The 20,822-nt window shown below is 50.8% G+C and overlaps 1 protein-coding gene across 4 annotated transcripts in view; it reads right to left on the reverse strand.

The window, feature by feature from the left end:
• LOC104634447 (sodium- and chloride-dependent GABA transporter 2) overlaps positions 1-17,562 on the reverse strand; it is a 33,139-nt gene extending 15,577 nt beyond the window's left edge. The window contains exons 1-7 of one of the 4 annotated variants that reach the window (XM_075756524.1): positions 17,383-17,562; positions 15,605-15,798; positions 10,812-10,946; positions 9,641-9,781; positions 8,986-9,070; positions 5,925-6,057; positions 1,795-1,929 (exon numbers count right to left, since the gene is read on the reverse strand). In XM_075756524.1, the coding sequence (XP_075612639.1) occupies positions 1,795-1,929; positions 5,925-6,057; positions 8,986-9,070; positions 9,641-9,781; positions 10,812-10,946; positions 15,605-15,770 (795 nt within the window). In that variant the 5' untranslated portion in view covers positions 15,771-15,798; positions 17,383-17,562. Of the gene's footprint in view, positions 1-1,794; positions 1,930-5,924; positions 6,058-8,985; positions 9,071-9,640; positions 9,782-10,811; positions 10,947-15,604; positions 15,877-17,382 lie in introns of all 4 variants that reach the window. The other 3 variants (XM_075756532.1, XM_010300968.2, XM_075756506.1) reach the window with 3 other exon arrangements.
• Positions 17,563-20,822: the final 3,260 nt, after the last annotated feature.

Genomic DNA, 20,822 nt, shown 5'->3' on the forward strand with positions numbered 1-20,822 from the left:
CATTGGGCTGGCAGGACTCACGCTGTCCCTGCACAGGGAGGGGCGGGGGGGGGGGGGGGGGTACAGCTGCGCACATGTGGGGCTTGGGGCACTAACCCCTTCCCTCTCTGATGGGAAAATGCATGAGAAACGACAAACCCTGCTACCTCGTTCGGTAAGATGGTTAAAGCATGCTGGAGGAAGGCAACCGCTGCTGCCAACTCTGGCTTTTCTCCCGCAGAAGTGAAGCATTCATTGGGGAATGATGGAGGAGCAGGTTTTCCTCCCCCCATCAAGGATAAGCCATCCTCTTGCTCTGAAGGGTTACTCTGCCTTTCCACCAGCACATTAGCATTTTCCAGGCTGGAAGGAAGCTGTGCTTCTAAAACTCAGACTGTAAATTGGAAAAGTTTGCCAGGACGGACCTAATGAGGACACAGCAAGTACCAGCGAAACCATGCCACGCCTGAAGTAGTTTAATTCAGTCCCCTGGGTGACACAGCCACAGTAAGAACAGGACTTTTCACAAGTGAATGAGCACCATTTGAAAATGTTATTTCATTTCAGAGGTCTCGAATGGAGCTACAAACGCTGCAAACACAGACCTGTCCTCACCCCCTTCCAAGCCTTGGTGCATCTTCACACCGAGGAGCAGCTGTCCTACCCACCGCCTGCCCACTGGCAAACCGAGAGAGCAAGAGAGCAGCTGGCAGTGTAAAACAAGGGTTTTCAACCCCTGCTCAGGCACAGCCTTGACCAGAGAGCAACTTCCAGAAAGCTGAGCAGGAACTCTGAGTCCTTCCCATGATAAAAACCAGACCGCCTGGAGATGGAAACCGGACGCTCGTGTTTAGCTCCCCAGATCGGAAGCCATAACTCAAACTGACTTGCACAGAGCCACACTGCACCGGTGGCACGCGTGGGACCCAGGATGCCACCCAGCAGCCCCTGACACGCTGCTACCCCCACCCACAGGGATCCTCTCTCCTCCATCAGGGAGGGCAGGATCAGCCGGAGCCGTTCCTCCCCCAGCACTTATGCCCCCCGTTTGCAAAATTGATAACCAAGGCAGCACTGGGGCTAGACCAGAAAGAGTTAATGGGGTTACGAAGGGTTGTGCTGGCCTATTTTCCAGGCAGGCACCCTGTAATCTCCTTTGGAAACACCTTCACACAAAGGCTGGTACAGCAGCTCAGCTGGAGCCAGGATTTAACGTGGAAGAACTTGTCCCAAAGAGATTAAAAGCAGCAGTCGGGCACTGACCCTCCTGTCAGATGGGCAGGAATTTCTCACTGGGGATGGGGAGGCGAGGAGGGCAGCTGGGTCCCGGGGACTGCTGCTGCAGTATGCTATGGCTCCCGCCATCAGTGCGCCCGGCACGTTTCCCAGGGAAGCGGAAGCGAACATGGCAGGAACAGGGCTTGTCCCTGCAGGCTGCCGGCACAGTGCAGAGCAGCACCCCATGCACCAGCTGCCTCCACAGCACAGGAGTTTCCCTGAGAAAGAAGGGGGTGGCTCGCACCACTCGTGATGAAGGGTTAAATCCCACTGCCCATACCCCTGGGCAACTCAGACCCAACTCAGACTAGAAAATACAGTAACAGCACAGGTGAAGGCAAGGGTGAAAGGGCAGAGGGACCACCAGAGTATGCACTGATATCACAGCCCTGCCTTATGCTCACAGAGAGGAAAAAAGAGGAGACAGAAAGAAGAAATTGGAGGAAAGAGAGTGAGAAAAGGAAAAGGAGGGGAAGAAGACAGCCACAGGCATCCATGCAAGCACAGCTCAGCCATTCAATCCCCCCTCCACCTTACCTGGGGGTCCCCGAGGCGACTAAGGTCTGGATAAAGGTAAAACAGTATTCCTTGGGACGCCCCGGGCAGGGAGACTCCCCTGATCAGCAGAACAACCAGCATGAGGTATGGGAACGTGGCCGTGAAATACACCACCTAGGAGGAAGATGAAGGGACAAGCGTGAGCAAGCAGCATAGGCCAGAGCACACAGCGCCAGCCGGCAGCACAGCACTGACCCCTGGGCTGGGGGAGATGGGCAGCAGCTGGAGACAGGTCAGGCTGCCTCGCAGAGCACCTTGCTGTCACCTGCAGTAGAAAGAAATGCATTTTAAAATGCGCCCAGGAAATTTGTGACATGCCATGGCGTGTCTGGAGCCAGAGAAAATCTTTCTAGTCCTAAAAGCAATCCAGACCCCAAGCAAGGCTGTTACCAGCTTGGAGTCAGAGTAGCTCTGCTGAAGCTGGTGGTGTAATATCTACGTGCATCAGAGAAGGAGCTGCCCTCAGCATCAGTCTGCACATCCCTACCCCAAATAGAGGTTTGAGTCACACACAGAAAGTGTCTTCTCTGCAGCATTTAGTTGCAAGGGTGAAGGGGTGTGCAGATAAGAGATACACCCTGAAACGTGATTGTTACTGAAGGACCACCAGGGACAAGACTGAGGCTGCCCCACTCAGGGCTGGCACTGGCAACTGGCTCGTGCCCCACTGCTCCCCACTGCAGTGACTTGCAGCCACTGCCTCTGATTGACCCCTGTTCAAATACCCAACACAGGCACTTTAGGCAGATCAGGGCAGCACATCTCAGACTTGCCACCAAGGACTCAGACCCAAACAGGACCTTTAACCTGTGTCCTCTTGCTTTTTGCGCCCCTAGCCTCATGAGCAACGCAGACATACTCAGGTACGGTTGAAATCCCTTCCTCTAGCAAAGGAGCATGTCCCTTGGGGGGATGCTGCAGGCCATTATCAGCTAATCTTTTCAGGAACTCCATGTCTGGTAAATATAACATTCAATTTGAGGCTTACCAGGGTACTTTCAGGACTGTTCATGCTAATTGCTGTAGCGTGCCACAACAACAACATGTTGTAGTCTGTGTTTCCCACACAAACTGATACCAAAGGCTCATGCAGCCTCCCCAGCAATTCAAGTAGTGTCATTAATCTCTCTGCATTGCTCCTGCGCCTTCAAGACTTATTGATTACCTTGAAAAAAGTTGTTCAGTCTGTTGTATCATGCTAGGCCAAAAAAGAAATGTTGCTCCTTCAGGTTTTTCCTGTGTGGACGTGCTGAGTGAGGATTCGCATCAGCACGCTTCACCTGAATTCTACCCTACAACTCTTTTCTCAGCTTTGGCAGTTACACACCAGAGAGCTAAAGTTCATCTCTGGAGGAAATGCAAAATGTAACGATGTGAAGTGATCTATTTCTCACACCTGCCCATCCATCCAGAACGAGTTGTTACAAAACGCACCAAAAGCCCACCATCCCTGAGCGGAAGTCGCAGGCTCTGCCACAGCGATAGCAATTTCTGCATTAGATGAGGTCCTACTCAGAACGAGCGTGTGATTTCCCTGGACAATATGACTGCTTTCGCTCTGCCCCTGGGTAATCCTTATGATCTGACTAGTAATTCAAAAAGAGATTTTTTTCTGGATCCACTCCAATTTACTCCATCTGAATAAAGCAATGTCCAAAGCACCTGATGCTGCAATGTGAGTTCTCTTCTAAGTCAAGACACACACTTTTTGGTGATTCAGTTTTGTACTGCAGAAGGATTTGAGAGATCCCATCCTTGAAAAGCCACACTACTAGATTATCATCTCTGCCTGCAGGTCCAGGTTTTCTATGCATTTCATGTGCCGTGCTCTACATATCATGGCGGTCTTGGGTAACGCTACAGAGGTTGGTGAAAAACCCTTCCTTGCTAGGGCTCATGATTGCCTGAGATGTCTGTGTGAGCTGATCCATCCCTGCCCCTCTGAATCTGCATTCTGAACATTGAAGGAACCCAAGGACAGCATCCTTCAACACAGGCAAATGCCATCATTCATTTCATTCTCAAATTTTCAAGTCTATGATTTAGAGCTTTTCAGTGACAGTTAATCAAATCTGCAGGTCCTGCGAGTTTAACAATCATCTCTGTATTTACCACACAACCAAATTCTTCCTTCAGGAAGTGACAGGATGCAAGTCTAATCTTTCTCAGCTCATGAAAGCAAGGTTAAAAACAAAAATCACAAAACCAACCTATTGCCTCTGAAACCTAGTGCTTGTTCTTCCAGGATGCCAGGTTGCTGCACCTCTAAATAACATCAGTTTTATGAGCTCAGAACACAAACTGGTAATTGTCTGGCATATGACTTGGATTTACATTTTGATAATGTTCTATGTGCTTTACAGCCTGTGCAAAGTAGTGTGTTAAGCTTTTCACTCAACAGTCACTCACATCTGCACTGAGACCAGAGACCTGAATTTGGAGAATATTTTGCTGGATTAAGGGTGCCAAACTTCTATCTAACAACAGGAACATCTGGATCCAATAAGATATTACTCAATGCTTGGCTCAGACCCAATCTTTTTATTTCTCGGGCATTGTTAGCAATAACTACATCACTAGGAACCTTGCCGGGATCAGTGTGATCATTCTGTCACATGCTGGTCAACAACATCCAGGGTTTTATTTGAATCTGATCCACATGCCTCGGCAAAGTGGTTCCATCTGTGACAACCTCCTGCATCTGCGAGCGCTCCTCAGGGATGGGCAGTCCCCGCATCAGAGGATGCAAACTGCTGCTGCTGTTGTGAGTAGGGTGATTTCAGCTCACGGCATTTGCCCCTCCACGGGCAAATCCCCAGGACTAAGGTGTATCTCGTCTCCAGTGGGATTGTATTCCCACAGCCATCATTTTAGCTGGATTATTAAATACGCAGAGGGTTGGTAAACCTATGGACGCTGTTGCTTTACTGAAAGAAGGTTTCTGTTTTCAAGATGATAAGATCCCACCATCGCTAGTCCTTTTTGCTAAAAAGCACTTGCATTTAACCTAGAACTTGTATCTAAAATAGACTGAATTTGTTCTCAGCACTTCCCACACTATGTTTGCTGTATCTTAGTATCATATTTGCTGTTATTATACTGTCTCTGCTTTCTTTTACCAGGCCACTACAGCAAGCAGTTGCTCTTTTCTTCTAATTTTACTCCATGGAAACCAGAAAACACCATCTCTGCAAGCTGCTTGATTTCCCTGTCATGTTTCATAATCCCAGACCACTCTGGAAGCAGGAAAAACTGCTAACATCCATGCCATCAACTTGACGGAAATGGATGCAGCTAAAATTTACACCTCATCACACATGACGTCTTGTTCAAAGCATGCAGAGAAGACACCATTTAGATAACATACTAAACCTTTTCATTTCCATCCGTTCTTGCTGGATCCAGACAAAGCTGACTGGGAACGGGTCAGGAGGCAATAGCAGAAACTAAGTAATAGGGTCAGTGCAAATGACAGTGGCACACTCTGCAACAGGGAGCATGAGATGGAGCTGGAGAGTCACACCAACCTCTTCCAGAAGCATTCAAAGAAACACCTCTGCAGTGACCGGTGTGGGGAAAAAAGATGACCTTTATTGCTGGGGAATACCAGCAACTGTAGGAAGAGTTGGGATGAACGAAACGAACAAAAGATCCCCATGGTGATGAAGCAGAGAGAGCTTTGAGGCCATCAGAGTTACCTTCTAAATACTATCTAATTAATTTGAGGATTTTCCAGCTGCAATTGCCAGCAGAGGGAAAAACATGCTGCTTGCTCACACTGTGGTGGGAGGGAAGGGAACATGCAACCACCCTATAAATAGGAAGACTGCAGGGTCTCCTGGGCCTGTCGATGGAGAGGGACCAGATGGGGATATACATCTTGGAAGTTAACGCCCTGAGACATTTCAGCGCTCCCATCTGTTCCTACCCAAAGCATAGGGCCTGGCTTACAATCCTGCTGCAAGTTGAGCCCCACAAGCTCCTGCCAGCTCAGTCAGAGATGGGCTCCCAGGGGATCCCTAGGATGTCTCTGAACATGCCAACAGTGAGCAGATCGAGCACTCTAGTTGTGATCAAGGGAAGAGGCTTGATCTGAACCAAGCACTCACCTTGCCTGTGGACTTGACCCCTTTCCAGATGCAGAAGTAACAGATGATCCACGCCAGCAGGAGACACAGAGCCAGCTCCCAGCGCAGGCTGCCCAAATGCTGGATGCCATCAGATATCTTTAGTACTCTCCTCCTGCATTGGGGGGAAGCAAAGGAGCATCCAAGTGTCACTGATGTTGGCCATCAACATTCCCAGAACCACATGGGTTCTCACCAAACCTTCACACAGTGCCTGATGGCTTTGGGGAGAAGAGAGGTCTGAGCTGCAAGGATTCCTCAGATGAATCAAGCAGTGGTCCCTTCTTCTGGTAGTGGTCCACTACCAGCCTGGTGGATCACACATGAACACCTGCCTCTAAGCTCACTCCAGTGCTGGCCTGTTGGGCCAAGACATTTCTTCTTCTATCTTCCTCCCACCCTTCATCTGTCTTGTCCATCTCCCTCTGCAAGAACATGCAGCACATTGCGCACGCAAGCTCCACCCAGGCCTTCTTTCATGCACATTACAAAGGTCACCTACATTGCTGACATGCTTCAAACCTCAAAGTGAATGACACATTGCACTTACCACACAGAATTGATCAGGACCACTCAAAAAGCAAGGGTCTCTAACCCTCTCTCCATAACACTCTCCTGTTTTTAGGAGGAGCTACATATTTCACTTCAGGACTCAGAGCAGCAGAGCATCCCATGACATGACAAGGACCCAGCCAGAACCACAATAATCTCCTTTGTACAGTCAGAAGAGGCTGCCTTGGGCATCCTCTCAGCCAGTGTGGAGATGGGATCCTGGACTAGATGGACCTTGGTTAGGCTAAGGTCTCCTGGTCTCATGCTGGCCATGTAGCAGCTTTCCATGTCATGTGTATGTTAAATCTTCCTCATCACTTACAGAAGTAAGGACTCACCCTTCTCCATCTCCTACATCACACAGATAGGTCTGGGTGTGAAACATCGTGATGCAGCCCCAAAACCCCAAGCCTGAGACAGGCAGAGAGGGACATTCACTACCCTGGAGCCCAGCAACAATGCCCGCTCTGCTGCAAAGACAGTAATTATCCTAAAATAAAGGCTGCATTCCTGGAGAACCGCAGTCTAAGACACACTGTCTGCCTTCCTGCCCCACAGCCTCGCAGTGGATTGAGAGGGTCAGAAAAATCACTCCTCTCCACCAGATACATTTCGTCATGTTATTCCTTCCCTGCTTCTAAGGACATGGACTCTGTAACCAGTGGGGAAAGGGTGCCAGCAGAGCGTAACTGGGCACTGTACCGCAGCCAGAAGAGGCCTCAGAAGCGTGCCATCAGCCCACTGGCAGGGCAGTGCTGCTCAGGGAAACAGTGGCATCCTACCTCCCCCCGACCAGGCAGGGCAGCAACAGATGCTGCATCAGAAGCAATGGATAGTGGAAATTTCCAGTCTTGTGTGCTGATTCCCCAGTAACGCAGGGATGGTCACAGCAGTGATGGGAACATCAATTTTTCCAGCAGCCAACCTCAGGAAAAGCAGTCTAAGGCACCCTCTAATCACACATAAGCAGCAGGCAAAGGGAGAGTGTAGGCTTAGGGAGCACACAGGAGACAAAGAAAGTTTAAAAACTTTAGAGTTTAAGACCAGCATCCCTGTGCTGAGCCAGGGATGCCCCGGAGGTACCGTGTGCTCCACGCATGGACAGCGCTGCCAAGGGCAGAGCCCTCCATCCATCTAAACGCACAAGGGAAATTAACGGTGGCAGCACAGGGGTTACTTGCTCAGTCTATTAGCCAGGGCTCAGCGCTGAACTGTGCCTGTTCTCCCAGGAGATGCTGAGAATCATCAGAGATCCCAGCTGAGAATCATCAGAGATCCCAAGCCGGAAATAAAGCTATTCTGTATCTCAGGGTAACTAACACAAGGGGAGAAAACAATGAAAATAAGGGAGCAAATTTGACCTTGAAGTAAGCTGACCCCAGCACTTCATTTTGATTTTGGTGAGTTTCTCTCCTCAGGATAGCTTGCCTATTAGTCACTCTGAAGTAAAAACATTGCCTTTTTTTCTATTCTTAAGATGAAGACTAGCCCGCATACAAAAGACACTTTCCACCATGCCAAAACCTCCTGGGAACATACTGGTATGACACAGTAGCACGGATTCAAAGGAAAGATCACCTACTGCATCACCAGCGTGAACTCATACAGTACACCACAGGGCTTTAAGGCATCCTCTTCAGCAGCTGAACACGCTACAGCTTGCAAAAGATGCAGACAAGAAGCCATCACAGTGCTGCTGCTTTGTGGATCACCACAGACCTCACACCTATAGTCTTGGCACCTGTGTCCTGAGCATGGTTGAAGCCACTAGGCTGGGTCAAGGACTGCATGGGGCAGACTGCTCCAAACAGAACAAGAGCAATGGATAATCCAGCAGATGTATAAACTGTAATCCAAACCATAGGAAAACAGCCACTATACCCTGAAGAAGTATCACTAATTTTATTGAGGTTTGCACCCTGGATAAGTCTGAACCGAAGCTTCAGGAAGGAGAACATGCAGCAATTCATCTATGTTGCAGGAGGAAACAACTGTATAAGAAAGTTCATAGCTGGCAATGAGGAACAAGGGAGGAGAGAGGGAGGGGAGCAGCACAAATGGAGAAAGGGAGAGTGCAACAGCAGAGGAGGAATAAGGGAGAAAAGGACACTAAAAGAAATATCAAGGACCAGAGGAGGCAAAGCATCAGTGAGGTAAGGTCTTGCACAGTCAGCTAGCCATCACTGAGGTCAGTGAGACTGAGAAGCCCACAAGGTCCAGAGGGACAGGAATATGGCATCAGAGAAGGACAAAATCAGGTGGCTCTGAGGCATGCCAGCACAGCTCCAAACAAATACCATGAGCCCAGTGATGTTACCCTTGACTGATAGTGCTGCCCCTGAGAGCCTTCACTCTGACCTGCCCAGCTTCCTCTCTTGTGTCCTCTTCTGGCAAGGGTGGGTTAAGAGGACGTGCCACTGCAGGGTTTGTTCCTTGCCCAAGGAAGGTATGTTCTGGAGGAAAGGGGGGTACAGGCATATCCATTACTTACTCCCAGAACTCGATGACAGGGGAGGTGGCGTTTTCATTGGTCACATTGAGCGTTGAGTTTGCCTTCTGGAGCTCCATGCAGTTCCCTGCAGGAGAGTCCCAGGGAGAGAGGGAGTGTAAGTAGCAGTGGCTGGAGTACCGGAGGATCTTAAAAATCCCTCCCTTTCTATCCACAGTGTCAACACTCATTGGCATTGACTCCAAGACAAATTTTATATAGTCTCAAAGGTGTGCAAAAGGAGTCTCTTCCAGGGTAAGGCTGGCAAGAAACCTAGGACAATTAAGACTATGGCATTTATTTTTTCCTTCCAGTAGGCACAGTGAGCAGTCCTGACCAGCACTGTGTCTATGGCATAGGATGACTGGAAGATGCCACAAGGAAGGTGCCTACAGGCCTTCGCTGTATGGCAGTTACTGGGTGCTGCAAATGGTTGGGCAGTGCCAGCACTGGTCCTCTCTAGCAAAGACCCAGATCAACCGAGCCTCCTCCCCAAAGGTGCCAGCAGTACTGCAGTGACCCAGCGCTCCCCCCTACTATGACCAGTGGTCCCACTCATGCAGGAGCAAGCCACTCTCCTGAGGTTTGGCCCTGGGCAGCAGCAGGTTTTCCTCAGCCAGGATCCAGTGGAGGATTGGCAAGGGGGCTCCACACCCACCTGTGTTCCACTCGTGGTTGCAGCTGCCCCAGGGGAGGTCAATGGTGAACGAACTGAAGAGATAAAACAAGGCCCAGGCCAGGACAATGATGTAGTAGAAGTTCAGCAGTACGACGATGACCTGTGAGGCGTAGCCAATTCCTGCAGAAAGCGAGCCCCGAAGGCCAGTGACCCACATGCCAGTGAATGGGAACAGGACTCCCCTTGGGAGGTGCTCACCCAACGTTTTCATCTGCTGCTCTGCATTTCGTCCACACTGCCAGATGAATGCCAGTATGGCGGCTGCCAGAGCCATCATTCCCTTCCTGAAGCCCACCATGCTGCATCAGCAGGCTCCAAGCAGGGGCCTCAGGGACCCCTCTCTTCCTAACACCACAGCCTTCCCTGGTGAAGGGGTGGCAATGGGAGGGAGTCTGGGCAATGGATGGGCAAATCATGGTTGGAAAGCCACCCAAAGGGACAGAAACATATGATGGTGCTCCATCTGCCGAACAACACCTCTTCTGCCAAAATTCACTTTTTATTTTGTTCACTCATTCCTTTTCACTTTTGTTTGGGAAGCTTTGGTATTAACACCACACACCTTCTCCAGGATGGGCCAGAGGAGCATCTAAAGGTTTTGGTACATGGGGAGGAGGCAACGAGACTTCCAGAGAAATCACAGAAAGTGGCTTAAGACTAGATAATTGTGCTGAAATCATGCCAGAAGTGGATCTGACAGCTAACAATTTATTAAGAGAGCTGACACCTCTCACCACTAATGTTTTAAGCCATCTGCAAACTTAGGAAAATAACATAGCATTGACTTAAAAAGATATTAGTATGTTTTTTGTTCCTTATAATTGCCAGAAGCATTTTCATCGTTCAGCTCTTGGAGGACAACCTTGGTTGGGTGCAAAGCTCCTGGCCAGAACTGTGGCTCATGAAGAAGAAAGCTGGGACGTAACGTAATGATGGGAACTGTTTGGTGAGAAAAGCGATCAATTTTTCCAGCGTGGTTTTGGCAAGGGGGCAGCCAGTGGCCCTCCCAGGCTGGCATCCCCAGGGGTGGGCGGCAGATGCATGGAGGTACATAACGACCCAGGCTGTGGGGAGAGGCATCACTGCTTGTTGCCCTGGGGACCCGCAGTCTCCCTGCCTTGCCGTGCCCTCCCAGGCTCACCCCACTCACCTTCAAAGAGGGGGCAGATCCTGCGCCAGGCTGTCACCCCTCCCTGGCTGGTGTACTGCCCCAGCGCTGTCTCCAGGAAGAAGACGGGGATTCCGCAGGTGAAGAGGAAGATGAGGTAGGGGATGAAGAAGGCACCTGGCAGATTCAAGCAGAGATAGGAGAAATAAGCCCCATGGGGTGGCTGGGGTCAGGCTATCTCCAAACTGGCAGCGGGCAGGTCCCTCCCGGGGGAAAACAGCCTGGGAGTGATGGGGACTGCAGGGGTGGGAAGGCCACAGACAGAGCTGCCAGGAAAAAGGGATTGTCCTCATGTTTCTTCTCCCAGAATGATGTGATTGCATGAGGAACTCAACATTTAGAGAAGATGGAGAGGAAAAGAAAGTTTCTAGGCCTGATTTTTTGGGCAGAAAAAAGTGAAACCAGTTCTTGATAGGTATATACAAATACAGGAGAACACCCTGCTGTAAAACCATTGTGACTTTTAATCAAGTTGGTGACTCCTTTCACATTGATTAATCTGAATGCCTGTGGCTGACAAGCCCATGATGGCATGACACAGAGGCACATAGAGAATGACATCTTCACCCAGTCTGTGAGGTTTGCTCAATCCTTTGCTCACCAAGAAGTAGCAGACACACAAAAGAAAAGCAAATAGTTCAGGAAAGTATGTACCTCACACCAGCGGCTACTCTCCTGGTCAAGCCCTGTCATGAAACCAGGCAAGGAGGGACAAAATGCATCAGGCTTTTGATTACCCCAGGCTAACATTAAATGCAGTAATGGCTTTCATCCCACAGAGGACAGGAGACAGCCCTGCAAGACAGTCCGCACTCCTTGCTGCACTGGTTCACCACCAAAGCTGCTCAAGCCCTGCTGCAAAAGCAGGGACACAGGGAACTGGCATGGAAAGGGGCTGCCCTGAGCAGAGAGCAGCAGCCAGGCTGCGGCAGGCTCAGAGGGGCACGCAGGGTTGGAGGTGGCAAACCAGCCAGCCACTGACCATGTTTTCTATGCATAGTCCTTTTCTGTGCCGGTGAGATGCTAACTGGCCCCGGGTCGGGTTGGTGGGGGTGTATGGGGGAATAACAATCCCAGTGCACAAGTAAACTCCAAACCCAAGAGATTTCATTAAGAAGCTTAGCTAGCATGCAGGGGCAGGGAGAGGGAAGGGGGGCTTTGCAGACCAGCCAGAAGTCACACCCCACACTCATCCCAGTGGGGTACAGAGTCACAGCCCTCCCCTCCCTGCAAAAAAAGCGATCAATGAAATAGACAGGGAGAGCATCTCGGCAGCTCCCTGTGGGCAAACAGCAGCTGAAGGGCAGGATGCTGATACCTGGCAGCCATTGGGAAACGACAAGCATCTGCCCACATGCCCTCCCTCTACCAGTAGAAAGAAATCAGTGAGAGCAAAGGGCAGAAGTTATATCAACACCATCCCCTCAACTACCAACTTGCATGCAATCATATTGTCATAGAAGTGGTGCCTATTTCCAAGAGACATTATTCTCATATAAAAGTTTGTATTTAACTAAACCACAGCCCGGGGATCCCAGCTGAGGCGGCAAGTTGTGTTCCCCAACGTGGGTTTCCCTTATTTCCAGCCTAGGATCTGCCCTTTCCCCTTCCTCAGGTGTGCTGGCAGGTTTGCCAGTGGGTTTCACAGTTTGGGAGTCTAACTGGAGGGTCCCAACCACATGGGCTGTGAAATGATGCAAAATTATGGTGGGGCAAAGGAGGGATTTGCAGAGACACATTTGGGCCAGGGACTGTGATCTGCCCCGCTCCCCTCGCCCCACATGTTGGGGGACAGGCAGGGTGGGACGACCCTGACACCAGACCCACCGCTACCCCCCATCTCATTTCAGTGGGCAGAGGGCTGCTGCTTGCCTGCACGGGCAGGAAAGGGCAGCAGGCAGGACGGCCTTCAGGCAGGACTGCAGGGAGGAAAAGCCGAGGAGAGGTGCACAGCAGAGCCGCCCTGCACAACCGCTCTGGACCAGGGAGCGGCAGGGAGGGCAGCAGTGGGGTCTGTGGCGCGGATGGGGGTCCAGCAGCACACCTGAACAGCCCCTCAGCACTGGCTGACGTCCCTCCAGCCCCATCCACCCTGTCCACAGGGGAACCTTGACACCTGGCAGAGGTTTGCCCTGCTGAAGTGGGAAGCGCTGCCACACGTGACCCCTCCACCATGGGCCCTTCCCCTCTGCGCACGCAGAGCGATGGTGGCGGCAGTGGGCCCTTGTGACCGGCCGGTTTGGGGAGCGCTGGGGTGGGGGTGTGGCACCGGCAGCCACACCACCAGACAGGCTTCCCCGGTATTTCCCAATCAGCAGGGCCAGCCTGCCCAGGGAGGGCCTGACCCTGCCATGGGAAGCAAAAGCAAGAGCTAACAAAAACAAAAAGAACATTTTTTTCTATTTCCCCCCCACACACACACTGTACCTTGGTATCAGACATTGAGCGCTAAATATGTTAGGGGCTACTATTTCTTTGTTACATGGAAATATCCCTAAAGAAAGGAAAAGTGGCCAGCTGCCCCTCTTTGCATAGCTCAGGTTTTGCAGATACCTTTTTTTGTGAAGAGCCTGACCTATTTAGGGCAGCAAAGCAAGAGCTGAGGGCGGTTATCACCAGGGCTGACACACAATTCAGTGCGGGGGGAGAAAAATCCAGCCAGCAGTGCAGAGCTATTTCAGCCAGACGGTAACGCTGGCACAACAGCAAATGGTTGTAGGCTGGCCATGACTGACCCGGAGCTGGAAATTAAATAAAGGTCCCACACCTTTATTGAAGTACCAAAGAAACACTTCCCTCGACTGGCATTTCCAAAGGAGTATGGGACAAAAACTCTGGCAGTTTTAAAAATTAATCTTTAGCTGTTACAAGGGATTTGATAGAGCACCAGCCAGGGCAGGCCGTACTCCATGGTGCAGGAGGGAGGCTCAAGGCCTGCACAGCCCTGTCACACTGACGTGCCCCAGAGAAGCCATACTGGAAATGCTTTCCTCTCTGTGTGGGAGGCTCATGCCTCATCCTTCCTCCAACCTCAAGGGAAGGGGGCTGGAGATGAAAACTTTTGCCTGAGACTTCAAACCCCTCATAGTCTCTGCCATTTCACAGAGCTTTGCTTCAGGCCCATTTCTCAGAGGGATAAAAAGGCTGAGAAATCCCTCTGCATCTCACCTCTGCTGTCCAACCACACACTGTGGCTCCCCATTCCCCAAAGCTCTCCTTCCACTCTCCCCCGGCCCCAGTGGGGATGCATGGCTGGGGGGGCAGCAGGGAAAGGGGTGCCGGGGTAGGGTCCCAGGTCCCGCTTTCCCTGGTCAGGATGGCACCAGGAAGGGTGCAACAGTGGGAGCAGACACAGCTCAGCAAGCAGCCAAGAAACATTCCCTGTGGAAAAGAAGAACATGAAAAATCCTCCTTTTTCAACAGGGAAAGAAAATGCCTGACCACCTGGTGAAAAGAAACATGGACTGAGCAAAGCACGGCGTGAAAGTAGCTAAACAGCAGTTAATCCTCTTTTATGCCACTGGGATGAAAGCAGTTTAGTGAGGCCCATGAGACTACACCAAGCTCAAGCCAGGAGATTTCAGCCCCGGGTCCCCAGCACTCACTCCCTGCCAGCTCCCAGCCAAGCACCATTTCCCCTCTCTCCTGCCCTTCCGGAGAGCCCAATTAGCAATTAATCAGCAAACACGGAGAGCAACTCCCTCTTCTCCATGTGCCACCAAGCCAAACTTGAGAAGAGCTTTAGGCTTTCAGTTTTTAAGTAGTTTTCTCCCTTGAAAGGCAGTCACAAACTAAAAGCAGGCACAAACAGCTGTAAAAGCCCACGGCAACCCTCCACCTGCAAAAGCGAGCCCAGCTCTGCCACCAAGCAGCAGGGCAGCCCAGCCTCGCAGGGGATGGGCCACCACCAGGCAGAGCCTGAGCAGCACCGATGTGCCAGCACCTCGCCGGTAACAGCAACGCCCCACTCCCTCTCTCTCCATCAAGCACATCCATCCGCATACCTCACAGCCCTGCTGTGTGGCTCAGAGGCACGTGTCCCCTCTCCCAGGGGCTTGCAGCTCTAGCGGATGCCGTGAGGGCACTGTGGGGTGCAGGAGGGGTGCTGTGCTGCTGCACCGAGGCAAGGAAAACCCTCTTGCTCTGCCCTGTCCCTGACACCTGGCTTCAGCACCAGTCCCTGAGGGACACCCCTCCATGACCAGACACCAGACTAGGACCTATGGTCAAGACCCCCTCAGAGGTGACCTAAGCCTCCAGGAAATGCTGCAGCTCCTGGCAGCAGCCATGAGGACAATGGTGCCCTACAGCCTCCTGCACTGCTCCCTGCTGCATCACCAGGACCTGCCACCTTGTTTGCACAGGGCGCCCAGTGCTCCTCGAGGAAGAGGTACCTGGGGTAGGTCATGCTGCTTAGAGAGTCAAGCCTCCCAGCTGGGTCCTCCTGCCTCCCCCTGCTGATGGTCACCCACCTTGCCAGCAGGACGAGGGCTCCACACGCCTTGGGGAAACAGGGCCTCCAGAAACCCTGGGACATCACCACTTGGTCACCCACATCCCATCAGGTCAAAACAGCCTCTGCACATCGCCAAGATGGTGGCATCAGGCTGGCAGGTTGGCATCCTCTCTTCAGACTCATGACTTGGGCATTGCTGAGAAGCTGCTGCCAGCAGTGAGCAGAGCCAGACCCGGATGTCACAGAGGCAGGAGGGACCGCAGAAGGACACCAGTGACCAGGCGCCCCTGGGGCTGGCCAGGGCCAGGGGTGCACTTACCTCCACCGTTCTTGTAGCAGAGGTAGGGGAAGCGCCAGACATTTCCCAGGCCGATGATCTCCCCAGCCACGGACAGGACATACTCCAGCTTGTTGTTCCACTGCCCTCGCTCCAGGGTCTGGTCATCGTCCCCCTCCTTTTCCATGCTGGGGTGTGCAGGCACCATTTCGCCATTGCTGACAGCGCCAGGGACTCTGTAATCCATCCCACCTTCAGAAGGAGTTTCCTTCATTATGTCCAGCAAAAGCCATGCAATGAGGCAGAAATTTGGGCTACAGGAGGCAAGAGAGGGGAGAGCGCACACATACACACACACTGAATCGCTCCTCTTTTGCTCCTTATAATGATTCCTGCTGGCAGCAAGGTGCTAAAAGCACGCATATGCTTTCACTGCTTAGTCCAAAACCAGTCCTTAAAAGCCACTATCAGTTTCATTATTTTTAATTGACTCATCTCAAAACACTACTGCTTCTGGAAGCCCATCCTCTAAGCACAGTGTTACACAGAAAACCCAGCAGCTCAGCCAGGCCGGAGCTCCTACTGCGGCAGATACAGGGAACAGACTTCGTACCAGAGGCGAGCAAAAGCAGGATCAAATACTTGACAAGATATTTTATAAGGGTTTCTCTTCTCCCCTGTTGCTGCTTACCAAGGTCTGGTTTTGCAGACCATGTAATGAAAGCAACAAAACACAGAGATGTCTTAGATGCAGGAAGAGGACAAACTGAAATAAGAGGGAAACAAGTTTCTGCTTTCGGTAGTGACAACTGTCGCTGGCAATCTACTAGGCTATAAGAAAAAGTGATTTTTTCAGAATGGTGCTGTCCTAATAGCAAGAAAAGAAAAGGTGCAGATGCCATAGCTATCTGGGATCTCACCTCTCCCAGGGTCTGCCCCTCCAAACATCTGCCTGTTGCCTGCAGAGGCTCCCCACAGTACTGCTCTCGGGAAGCTTTGGCACCGCAAAAGCTTCTCCCGTCTCTAAACAGATCTCTGCTAAGAGAAGTAAAAGATCGGTACAGAGTAGGTGGGCACCTCTCCTGCTGTGCTACCTTCCACCAAAAATCTCCAAGACAACGCCTCTCCTCCCAGGAGAGCCAGGGAGTGACTGTTGGTGCACAGCTGGTGCCTCAGAGCACGATGAGGAGACAGGTATGGGTGGCACCAGCTCTGTTGCAGCCATTTAGGAGGCTCAGGAGGTGTTTGAGCTTGTTCCTCATGGGCAGGATGCCCTCCTGGCTCCGGAGCCCTGCAGGGCAAAGGGTGAGAACTGTGGTTCCCACCAATGCCTGGTGCCAAAGCTGGGATTCCTGAGGACCTTGAGCCAAGGAGGGCACCTTCCTTCGCACGATGCCAACCCTCAAGGCTGCTTGTGCCCTGCAGAGGCAGCTCCCCCAGCCCCAACCTAACACTGCCATTCATTCCCGCCTGCAACTCCCTTGCCAGGAGAGCAGGAAAAGGCACTGGCAGCAAATGACACTCTCCCCCATCGGGGGGAGGTGGGGGGGGGGGGGGGGGGGGAAGGCAAAGCAGCACTTTCAACATCTCCCCTCCCCCTACGTAGTCCCCTATAAAACACTTTGAGCCGTGAAGAGGAGCAAGGAACACTGGCAGGCATTTGACAGCGGCTGCAAGGAAGGACTAGGAGGACCCCTCCACACTAGAAAATGATTAAACAGGCAGAAAGCACGCTGTGACCTCTCATCCACAGCAGACCCGGGTGGGTGTGGGGCACGGGGGGGGAGCAGGGCAGAAGAAAACAGGGACAGAAGTGTTACCTTGCGGACGGCGCTGTCGGGGCGCGAGCTGACGGGAGACGCGAAGGCAAGACCGAAAGGTGCTGGCTATTTAAAGTGTGGAAAGAAAAACTCAGCAGTGGTGTAATCCTAGACTTCGCCCAACCCACATTCCTTCCCCCACCCCCCAGGGCTGGACAAAACCCTACACATGACTGATTTCATGGCCAGTGCAAAGGGGCTCGTTCCCCCCGCCTGCGAGAAGGGCTCACGCTGCCTCCGCCAGCGCTCTGCCTCCCGGGCCGGGGACCGCTTGGCTCCTGCTCTCCATCACCTCTCTGCCCAATGCTGTCCCTGGAAGCACAGGAGACCACCGCACACAGGTGCCCTCACAGCCCTGCCCTAGGGGGCCGAAACCCCGAGACCTGCTGGAAAGAGGTAAGAGACAAAATACAAATTCACAGTGAATTCCCATCACAGGGTCTCTCCTTGGCAGGGAGGGCACGGGCACAGGGCAAGGTCCTGCATCGCAGCCTGACCCACAGTGCCCAGGGGCCAGCCGGGTTGTGCCGTGGCTGGGAGCAGCAGTGGGCAGCAGAGCTCTGAGCTGGAAGTACTCTGCTAAACTCTCTGCTGCTTCTTACTAAGGGCCCAAACCAGCCTCATTCAGAAATTTGTCAGGTTGTAAACTCTCTTCCCTCACACACAGGGATCTTTGCCACTGGTCTTTCCCAGGAGTAGCACTGCCCCATCCCAGGACATCACTCCAGAAGCTGCAATGGGAGCAGGCAATCAAGAAACAGATGAAAAAAATCACACATCAGGGAGAAAACCAGCCCCAGTTGCACATACCCAACACTGGGCTGCAAAATGAGCTGCTCAGGAAGGAGATCTTGGGATTACTGCAGGTAGTTAGTTACCTGACGACATTAGCTCCGTGACTTGAGGCCATACAAAAGGCAAAGAGAACAGGATATTGTTCATAGTAGATGTGTTACAGCTGTGATGGTCCAAGGATGCGAGGTTTTAAAATATTTTTATTACATCTGCTGATGAATATCTGGGGCAAGAGAGAACAAACAAAAAAAATTTCACGTTTTTGGGTTCAGTGTCCTTGTGTCAGGCCTGCAAATCAGCAGCAAAACCTGAGCTGTGTATAGGCAGTTTGAGAAGGTATTAGGAGAACAACAGGAACAAAGCAGCAAATGTTACATTAATCTATGGTGTGCCCACACAGCATGGGACTTCCTACAGAAGAAACGGGGAAAGGGAAGAGGGACGGGCAGGGGTAAGGAACGGATTCAACCAAGGAGTGATAAAATACATGACAACTTCTCGTCTCGGGAAGAGATGCCTAGGAAAGGGTTCCCTAGGATAAAAAGAGGATGACAACAGAGGTCTAGGAAACAAGGAAAAGACAGAGAAGATTAATATATTGTTCTCATAATGCAACAACTAATGACATCCAATGAAATATTCAGATTTAAAACAAAAGAAAATACTTGTTCCTCTCACTGTGCATAATTAATTAAACGAGGTACCCATGGCCATTGCCACAGAATATCGTTTGGAAAGGAACTAGGTAAATTCACAATGAGCTGCTCCACAGAAGCAGTGTTTAAACAGGATGGTCCTTATTTGGATCCTTATTTAAACAGTCAGCTCCAGTCCTCAAGTCGGTGATTCTTAGAAACCAGGGAAGATGTTCCAGAGGAGGAATTATGCGAGATGGTGAGAAGCGGAGAACATACCTGCGCAGAAATCATCTCACAGTGAATAGTGCAGTTGTTAAATAGTTAGGGTGAGGATATAGGGATTAAAAAACAACAGCAAAGTCGAATTATACCTTGCCTTGTGCAACAGATTGGTATAAGGAGAGAGGAGATTGAATAAGGAAACATTTCTAGAGATTTTCAAAACTACTTTGTGCATCAGCATCACAGCTCAAATATCCCTGGATAACCATGATCACTACAGTGCACCGAGGGCAATAATCTTATCAATAAGACAACAAGCTAATTGGCAGGAACTAATAGATTGTGATAGGAAACTGTGTAATCAATAACAAACTATTTGACTCCCACCCAGTGAGATAAGACTGCGCTGAACACAACAATAAGTTGAAAATTAAAACAAATGTTCAGTGCAAACATAAGCAGCAAGGGGAAATATTAAATCTACAAGTGCAAAAGCAAGCTGGAAAATCCCAAGCAAAGCATATTTAAAGTAAAACATCACTTTACACATCTTCTGGGGTGAAACAAGAAAAAGTCCATATGTTTTGGGAGATGTTATTTCAGAGAACAGAAAAAAAAAGATTTTTTTATCCTTTTTTACTGAAGATAGGAAGAAAACCAACAAATATCACAAAGGATCAGTTAAGACTATAGAAAAAGATGTTTTCAATACACATTTTTGAAATTGCAGAAGGCAAAGAAACTGGGAGGGACTTTAATCAGCCCATCAGAGGCAATGAAAATCTAAAGGGAAAAATGCAAAGGATGAAATCTTGATATCTAAGATTTTGAGTCTGTAATCGTATCTAAGCCAAGCAGAAGAACGTGAACAGTCAGAAACAAAACGTTAGAAAAGAAACAGATTTGAAAGAAACAAATAAGAGAGATGGAAGAATGTGAATCTTTAAGAAACAAACAAACAAAAAAAACCCCAAACAAACCAAAAAACCCCCCAAAAAGGAACAAACCTAGATAACATGCACACTGTAGTAACAGGAAAGCAATTTCATCCTATGATAATGCCATTTAAAAGTATTTGGATAGACATACGTACATATGTTTTATGTATATGAATAAGGAGAACACTGGGGAGGGGCTTTTGCAGCAGCGTTGTGCAAGCTGAACCTCACCAGGTGGCTGCAGAGCATCTTCCTCCCAAAGCTACAAGTGCTGGCAAGTGGCAGCACTGATGCTGGTGCCCATCCTGCGTGCATTGCTCTCATGCCATCCCCCAGGATGGCACAAGGGGGTTATTTTGTGGGTGGCCTCCCCTACAAGAGGTACGAAACAGGAGCTTGCCTGTTTCATAATCCCCCAGATCATAGGGCTGAAGATGGCGCCAGCCGGAGCAGCCACACTCCTCCCAGCCCGGTCCCAGGCGGCTGGGCTGCGACCCGCCGTTTATTGGGACATCCCGCGCTGGAGCGATGCCTCCCCGAGCGGGTCCTGAAGCAGCTTCCAGGTCCGGGCAGGCTGCCAAGCCGCCTTTGCTGGTGCAGAGCAGCACAGTGCTGGTGCACGGGGCACGAGTGGTGCACAGCAGGCTTAGCCGCTTCTTCTCAACACGCATTTTGGAGAAGAGCAAGAGTGCTGGGCCAAGGGGGTCTCTGTCAGCGTATGTCACACCGCAGCCAGGATGACGGCTGGAAAACCCTGATCCTAAAGACTATAGATTCCTCTCTTGAAATTTATGTTGCATTTTGCTCATCTTCCTCTCTACCTTACAACATTTGCCAAGATTTCTGT

Source organism: Balearica regulorum, chromosome 1 (assembly GCF_011004875.1).
Source record: "Balearica regulorum gibbericeps isolate bBalReg1 chromosome 1, bBalReg1.pri, whole genome shotgun sequence".
NCBI lineage: Eukaryota > Metazoa > Chordata > Aves > Gruiformes > Gruidae > Balearica > Balearica regulorum.